Here is an 8,885-nt window from a genome sequence, read left to right as displayed (position 1 = left end):
TTTGTGCAGGCACTTTTGCCTGTGCGTGCGTCCGAGGCAGTGACGGGTCCTCCTTGGTTATCTTCCTCTACTGGTCTTCATGTTCTTTCCTTTTGTGGCCCAGTCGCTCACTAATAGTTAGACTGGCTGGTCAGTGAGCCCCAGGGATCTTCCTGTCTCCACCTCCCACTGTTGGGGTTACAGGTGTGCACCCAGATTTTTCCTGGGTGCTGGGGGTCCAGGCTTTCTCAATACTCTGCCTGCTGAGCCACTGCCCCAACCCCTGATGCCTGGGAGACTAAGTGTGAGACTCTAATTCTTTGAGGTATTTGTTTTTCTTTTATATTTCTAGTTAATGTACAAATCCTGATCCCTTCTTCATAGAGATGAAGGTTACACTGTCTTCAGTTAATCACCTCCATATTTAACATTCCAAACAGTCTAGATACCAGGAAAGGCAAAACACACCTTTACTTGATTTTTCAAAAGAGAAGTTTATTTTTCTAGGTTGCAAATAAATTGTCCATATGTTTTTATTTGGTTGTTTCAGAAGATGCAGAGCTGAAAACTAAAACCCAGATGCACAAAAATGCTACTGAGAATACTCAAACATCTACTTGGCCCGTAGGGAGCAGAGGCAGTTGATTCTATCAAGGAACAAAGCAAACACAAAGGAGGGATTTCTCTCTTTCAAGACTCCACACACCCTTTGCTCCGGGATAGCATGGGCATGACTATTTAGGACTCTGCTGGTAGGGATGTCAGTGAGGTTCTGGAATAGAAACATGCCACAGAATCCCAACCTGCCAAGAGCAGGTGTAGCTCAGAAGAGTCCAGTGCCAATGGAACTGCTGGCTTCAAAGTCGTCAAAGCATCACCCTGAAACAAGATACCACTTGGCCTACTCACGTCATTATTTTCTACCCTGTGCCACCACCACGGTGGTGACTGGCTTAGCAGGCACTTTTGAAATGCAGGTCGGGGGTTCTAGTTTGCTAAACCTCTTTAATTTTCTATTGAAATGTTCCCAAGCTATTTCTTTTTGCCATCATACACCTTAAACTACAATGCTCCATCAGGTCAGGCAAGCATGGCTCTGCATACCTTGAATCTCAGCCTGGAAGGGAGAGGCAGGCAAATCTTTATGAGTTCGAGGCCAGCCAGGCCTACATAGTGAGTTCCAAGGCCACATAGTAAAACCCTGTCTCAAAATAAATATTCTCTCATAGCCCTTTTCATACATATTTTTATCCTAGAGGTAATTTGATATAAAAAAAGTTCAAAGAGGTTGAAAAACTGTAATAAATTGAAGAGTAGTATATTTTAAGTAACCACTTTACTCGGTTCTTCAAGTGTTTTAAGGCTTAGAAAACATCTTGGTATCCTAAAATATGTTAAACATGATTATGAATCATCTTTCAGAACATGTCTATATTGGAGTGAGATCATATAACTTTTTGGCAAACATATAGCAGGTACTCAATAAATCTCGTCACAGAAGGATGACTACAAACTATATTTATGTCATTTTTAAAAACAAAATAAGTAGTGTTATTCTCACCTGTGACACATATGCAACAAAATGAAGTTCAACACAAGAACTTACTTAAAGCCATGTTTTAGAAAAATAGGGTACTGAAAGGCAGACATTTCAAAGATGATCAAAACTCTGAGGTCTCCCTATGAATTTCTAAATATAGCAGTTTGATCAAGAAAACCCATGTATTTGTGAATGAACTGTAACTTGAGGGAAGATTTCAACATACTCAGTATAAGCTTAAGTTAACATAAAGAAAACATAATTACGGATAAAACAATATACATTAAGAGACATGTTAACGCTCTGTATTTGAAAAACTGTGCAAAGTTGCTTTTAGTGTCCTCAGATAGGTGGTCTGGCCAGCGACGTCGAAGACTATTGCCTTTACATGGTATGTAGCGAAGAGGTGTGGCCTGCCGTTGGACTAGCTGGAATCTGGCTGGGTCGCGGCTTTCACACAGCTGGTGTGGATGTGAGAGACCTGCAGTACCGGGAGCAGCAGCTGGAGGGCGTCCTGGACATACGTGGTGCTATTGCAGCCCTGCAAGAAGGAAAGAAACGGAGCTCAGGGGCATTGGAGTGGTCTGAGGCCTGTCACTGGCCTTCAAGATCTGGCTACGCCTATCTTTGTTGTGTAAACCTGCCTAAAACAGGTTGGTTAATGAAACAGCCTATACCTAGGCAGGACAGAATGGGTAGGTGTGGCTAAGGTTCCCTGGTTTAGGAGGACAGGGAATCATTGGACAGAGAAGGATGGGAAGAGGAGAAAGGAGGGGCCATGATGAGGGTTAGCTTGGAGAAGGAACCACGAGGGACTGGAGGAAGGACTCCAATAATGGCTTGAAAGGCCCAGATGAAGAATATAAGCAAGTCCCACGGGATTATGTATGGAGGTAGTCCAGAATGGGAGGATTAAGGTGGAGGGCATGGATGGCGGCTGGGAGATAGATGGTAGATTATTGAGACAGTCTAAGTGAAATATCTGCCCTGTCCAAGGAAGATGAGGCAATTATAAATCTAACAGGTGTCTGCATCTTATTATTTGTGATAACGGGTTCACTAATACCGCCGTGATAATCTTAGGGCTAACAATAAACATTATGTAGCCCCACGTTTATTGTTTATTTACAACAACAGAGGGTATTTTCACAGTTCAGTTTTGATGGCTGTCACCAGTTGTCAACATTCCTTTTCATCTGAGGAGAGGGAACACAACACAATCTTGAAATTCTCAGAATGTCTGCTCGAGCAGCAAATGTAGACATGTTTTTGGGTGGAGCATGCCCAGGTCTTAATTATGCAAATTAACAAAAGAACTTCACTCAAAATGAGACAAGCCATTTCTACAGGCTTTTAAGGGATGTGAGCGTGTGCAGATCCATGGCCCAGTATGGCCAGTATATTTCACTCCCTTCTCAGGTCAGCCCAATGGCCTTGAAATCACAAGACAAAGGAGGCTCGGCTCGGCATGACAGCTGACTCACAGAAGGCTCCACGCGAGTGCACTAGAGACATGACTAAAACTACAGAACGGATGAAGTTTAGGGAGGGTATTTATAGGGTGAAAATCTCTCCTGAGCAGGGAATAATTATCGGGTCTCATATTTGTGATGCACAAATATGGTAAATTAATGTGCTAATGTACACATTTAATCTGGCAGTCAAGACAGATTTGGGGTGGAAGGCTGAAAATGGAGACAGAGTCTCCCTTTATGGCTTGTGTTGACCTTAAACTCACCGTCCTCCTGCCTCAGATCTCTGAGTGCTGGGACTGCTGGTGTACAGCACCACACTGTCTTTCCAGAAAGTAGATTTTTTCCTCTACTCTATCTTCTTTTGCCTCTGACTTCAGGGTTCTATTAGCTGTGTGTGTTCCACTGGACTTCCCTGTGGGTCCTGCCCCTTCAGGCTGCCCACTGTGTGGCTGTGTCCTGAGCAATGACACTCGTTACCACCACATTGTTACTTTTTGACCATTAACAGTTTTGCTTAACAGTGAGGCACGATATTGCAATATCTTAGGTAGCATTTGTGATGCTTTGTAATCTCCTTTCCCAGTGACCTCGACCGACAATGGCACGTGCATTGCCCGGCTTCACGTCTACTGGTGAGGCCTTGTGGCTACCCAAGCACAAGCCTAAGCTCGAATGGGAGGTCCTCCTCCGCTGAGCACTCGCAGAACACAGTCCCCGCACTGCGGGACGGAGAAGGCATCTTGGCCTTCTCTCTTACATCTTTGGGGTCACTTTCTACAGAGCCACAGCATGCTGAGACAGCCTCCCAGCTGTGCAGCTGGTCAGGCAGAAGCCCTCGTTGGGGATTCTACCTTTGTCGCTCAGTGGGCAGACATTCTGTATCATTTTTGCCAACTTGGAACTCAGACTCAGCTACACCAAACGTTATTATGAACCAAGGGATGTGCCCATCTATTAATGAGAATCATCAGTGGGCAATAATCCTCCATTGCAGCCAATAATCACAGTGCCAAACCTGGCAGCAGAAATCTGCCTCTGCCAGGAAATAACCTGCAAGCTTAGCATTTCCTTTTATAACCAGGAATTCTTGAAAATTAGGCATTGCTGTTCCACCAGAGACTTCACAGCTGGCTGAGCTACAGAAATGCACACACACACACACACGCACACGCACACGCACACGCACACACAGGACTGTTAGATTGTTGATGATAAGATTTAGAATTTCAATAACACTTGCTGACTGGGAAAAAGGAAAGAGAAAAAGAACGCGGCTGTAACATTTGCTTTGGTTCGGAGTGCTTCTCTCTGGAGGCTACTTACCTCTAAAAGCACGCTATTGATCATGGGGTTAAGGACTTCGGCCTTCTTGTTGCTCTGTGAAATTGAAAGTATGAAATTGACAGATTAGGGCCTCATACCATAAAGCTTAGCACATCAAATGTAAGACACTGTGTTGTAGAGGGATGTCTTGGAGGGAGGAGAGAAGTTTGCGCTCACTGTAGACCAGGCTTCTTGTCTTGCCTTCCTTATGTGATCTCCAATTCTGCCTGCAACCCGAGGAGGGGGTTGTTGCTGTGATAACCTAGGCGCTGGCTAGCTGAAGAAATAGTGCCTGGAGGCCAAGCAGTTTGCGTGAGTTAACACTGCTGGAAATGCAAACTCTTTTCAGAGGTTCTTTTCAGTGGTTGGAGGTTTGTAGCTCATCGAACCCTGTCTTCTACTTGCACAACCTACCCGACACCATCCTATTGTTACAACGTTGATAGTGAATTTGTCATGATTTTTATTATTGTGTTTTGATAAAATCTCTTCAGTCTTTGTGAAGCCCAGACTAGCCTCAAACTTATGATCCTCCTGCCTCATGCTTCCAGGGGCTGGATTACAGACATGCACCATGGCTCACTGCACATTTTAATTAAGGTATTTGTAGCTTACTGAGATTTTTATTCTTAGGAATTTTATTCTGTTCATTTTCAATTAGGTGTAGACACGTATTTGTTGGTGTGGGGTATGTGCGTGTGAGCACGGGTGCCCCCGGGGCCACAGAGGGCACTGGATCCCCTGACCCTGTAGTTTTAGGCAACTATGACGTGCTCTCTGTGGGTGCTGGGAACTGAACTCGGGTCCTCTGCAAGAGCAGTGGTGCTGTTAGTTACTGGGTCATCTCTCCAGCCCCCGGGGCTCTTAATGCTCTTGATGCTTCGTCTCTTGGCCTTCTCAAAATTTCCGGGCAGCCTATGCCCTTCACTTGTTTGTCCTAGTGGCCGAGTCTGTCCAGTCTTTCTCTGTTCTCCTCTGTCCAGTCTTTCTCTGTTCTTCTCTGTCCAGTCTTTCTCTGTTCTCCTTCTTCCCTCTCTCTCCTTCTTCCCCACTGCACCTGGGAACACCAGTGCTTGGTGAAAGTGTATCTACCACAAGAGCAACAAGGCGAGAGCATCTTCAAATATGACTTTCGACAGGTCTGCAGATCCAGGCTTGAAAAACACGAGCGTGTGTAAGCATGAAGAGTACATCTCTATTTCAGCTGCTCCAAAGGGGGAGGTGGTCATTGTCCTTACTCATATTGTTCTGCTGCCAATCAGCAGGTCTTCTCTATCTAAAACGCTCAACCTCCTCCTACAGCAATGAATCATTAATGGGCATCTTAGTTGGCAGGTACCTTCACTGTACCTGCAAGGCTCTGCAGCAAACAAAAGCGTATAAATTAAATATATCTTCCCAGAGAAGTCTCCCTTCATTGACATTACTCTTCAGAGAATAATGCCTTCCAGAGAAAACCACAGTGGAGTCTTGTGGGAGGTGGGGGAGAATGTCTTTAAAAAAGTCAGTCATTTTAATAAGTAACCAGAAAATCCATTATAGTATTTGCTTTCATGTTTATGTGATTATCAATAAGCCTCTAAGATATAATCAAAATGAGGGCAGTTAAATGACACTGGTTTCCAGAATCGATGAGATATGCGAGCAATTTAAACGGAGCCTGGAGAATAGTGCCCACTCATTATCTTCCAGTTATACATAATGGCCATTTCAGAGGACAGAAGCAATGATGGATGCAGCAAATGATTCGTCAGAGCCGCAGACGGGGGCTTTGTTGGGTGGTGGCGTTCTCGTAAGCTCCATTTTAGATGTGGCTTTCACTGTCTCCAAGTAGACATCGCACACTTGCTGATGTCGCACTGACAATGTTTGTATGTACGCAGTTGTAAGTCTAAGCACACACCCACCACCCGGAAACTTGGCTCAGACCATGTAGACCCTGGCTCAGGAACAGACCTTGGCTTGGTCACCCTAGGGCTAATTAACAATGCATGCAGCCCTATCCTCAGCTCAAAGAGACGGAGTGAATAAGAATCTGCATTTTAACAAGATCTCCAGGTGGTCGGTGTGCATGGAAAGGTTTGGAAGCACTATGCTAGAGTCTGATGTGATACAAGAAGAAGAAAACACTGTCACAACTATTACCCACTCCAGGAGAAAAACCTGTTCAACACAAATCATATAAAACCCACAGACAAGCCTGGGACGACAAACAGTTGGTTAACCGTCTGACGGCTGACAAGCTGTGGACGCGGAGCTGAGAGGTCACTGGAGGGTGTTGGGTGAATCAGCTCACCTCTCTGGGACTTGGGGTCCTCGGCTAGTGCACTGCAGAAAGCGAGGAGATGCAACAGAAGAGCTTGGAACCTGAATTGATGGGGCCAGCTCTCGCACTGCTTTGTGAACCCAGAATTCCCCCCAAAGCCCTGTCATCCAGTCACCCGGAGTACAGTAATGTGCTTCCAAATCAGTACATCAGCGACTTACAGCCATACATCAGTGGCCCCTATCTGCCCATCACTCTTGTTAAGGACATTGATGTGCCATTGCTGACCGCCTGCAACTAGATAGGCCCAAGGTAGAACAAGCAGCCCAGACTTCTTGAAAGCAGGATGAATTGGCGGCCTGTAACCCACCCTTTATCCGTAGGGTCTCTTACACAAGTGGGGGCAGCTATCCCGTTTCTTAAGAACAGCTCTTTGCCTAGAGTGCAGTCACAGCCCAGCAGTGGGGTAAGTCTGCACACTGTGATCCTGTCCTCAGCCACTTCTGAGGGACCTCAGGGCGGACACCTGACCATCTGACCCATGCTGGTGGTCTTTCTGAAACTTCTCACTCAGAAAAAAGGAATGTGAGAGGAGAGACACATTTGAGCAACGTTCAGAAAGTGTGGATGAGATCTATCGAGGGGCCCCCAAAGCTCTTCACAGTCTTCCACTGACTTTCATGAAGCCCTCCTTTCTCTGAGCCATTAATCAACCCACCCCTAGAGGCCTCAGAGAGAGTGTAGTCCGGGTTTCTGAATCCCAGGCCCTCCAGAAAACTGTACATTGCAATCAGAAATACACGGATTTTTTCCCTGTCTCTGGGAAGGAGAGTCAGAACTTGCAATTAGGGACTTTAAAAGAAACGTAGGAAGCTAAAAAGCAATGTTTCCCACCGTGTCCTCCTGCCCTACGGGGGCGGAGCTTTATAATATGACTGATTTCCCCCCCCCCCCACACGTATGCGCGTGTAGCACAAGTGCATGTGTGCTCACATGCGTCTGGGCAGAGGGTGACGCTCTGTGTCTCCCTCAGTCACACTCTATTTACTGAGACAGGGTCTCCTGCTGAACCTGGGTCTTGCCAATTTGGCTGCTCCAGCTAGCCGTCTTACCCTGGGGGAGCCCCTAGCCTCCCTCCAGAGCACTGAGGTTACAGGCAGGTTCCGGGGATCTGAAGGTTCTCATACTTGCACATCAAATCCTTTATCGACTAAGCCATCTCCCACAAGGACTACCAGGGGCAGAAAAGGGCACAACCTGGATATGTAACCAGAAACCACACGTTGAAATAAGTGCAGGTTTTCAAAGCTATTATCTGGAGAGCAGAAACACTTAGATGTTAATCGACAGCACCTTTTGTCTTTTGAAACCCTTATCATCTGTGGCTTATAAGACTGAGGGTAATAGTGAATGATCATATTTAAAGTTAATCATTTAAATAGAGATTCTTGTTGTGTGATCATAGATAATAAGCAATGGAAAGGAACCTTCCTTTGACACCATTTCTTTTGATACGTGAGTAAAGTGAGGTCCACGGAGACCTGACCACTCACCCAGCATGTCTGAGACAGGGGACTGGAATCTACAGCCCAGACAGAGGACAGCCCTAGGCTAATGGTGTTTGGACAGGTGACCTCAGCCTGATTTTGGCAAACAGCATGATACAGCTCTGCTTATGGAGTTGTGTCAAAAAGTGTCATATGCCTGAGTTCCCCTCACAGCTTCACTTCCCTCAGCAATGTAAGAAAATGGTCCAAATTGTACTCTTACCCCAATAGTGGTTAAAGAACTTGTAAACTTCTTTGCTAAGGAGGCTACTTCATTGCACATCGCTGTGGTTAATCTGAAATAAAAGAGAGAGAGAGAGAGAGAGAGATTTGTGCGGCTTCCTGTGACAGTTATTGACAGGAATGGCAGGATGACCTCAAAAGGACAGTGCACAAGTTTGAAGATGCTCCACAGAGATGAGCAGTTTTCCTCAACAATCTTCCATGACTCACACTTCTCTTCCCCTGTTTAATTAAGGAATCATCTAATTAATTTGCCCTCCTTTTAGAATCAAAGCCATGTGCAGGGAAATATCAGAGGAGTGGAGACTCAGGCCAGGTGACGTCCCTCCAGGATCTGGGTCAGTTTAGAATAATGGGTGTGCACTGGGGCACTTATTCACATAGCACCTAATGACTAAACACCACCAAGTAACCTCCGTAGGACATGCGGTGGGAAGTGCAGAAAGGGGACTAGAATGCAGCATCTCATACAGAGGCGCACACACACACACACACATGCGCACACCCCTTTT

At 45.8% G+C, this 8,885-nt stretch overlaps 1 protein-coding gene across 1 annotated transcript in view; it reads right to left on the bottom strand.

Annotated features, from left to right (window-relative positions):
• Positions 1-454: 454 nt before the first annotated feature.
• The window catches only part of Fam114a1 (family with sequence similarity 114 member A1), a 63,849-nt gene continuing 55,418 nt past the window's right edge, over positions 455-8,885 (bottom strand). Inside the window, exons 12-14 of the mRNA XM_055624111.1 lie at positions 8,354-8,426; positions 4,318-4,371; positions 455-2,060 (exon numbers count right to left, since the gene is read on the bottom strand). Of these exons, the coding sequence (XP_055480086.1) occupies positions 1,944-2,060; positions 4,318-4,371; positions 8,354-8,426 (244 nt within the window). The 3' untranslated portion in view covers positions 455-1,943. The remainder of the gene's footprint in view (positions 2,061-4,317; positions 4,372-8,353; positions 8,427-8,885) is intronic.

The sequence above is a fragment of the Psammomys obesus genome, unplaced genomic scaffold, assembly GCF_907164565.1.
Source record: "Psammomys obesus unplaced genomic scaffold, mPsaObe1.curated_primary_1811, whole genome shotgun sequence".
In the NCBI taxonomy this organism is placed as follows: domain Eukaryota; kingdom Metazoa; phylum Chordata; class Mammalia; order Rodentia; family Muridae; genus Psammomys; species Psammomys obesus.
This window is presented reverse-complemented; position numbering and strand designations above follow the sequence as displayed.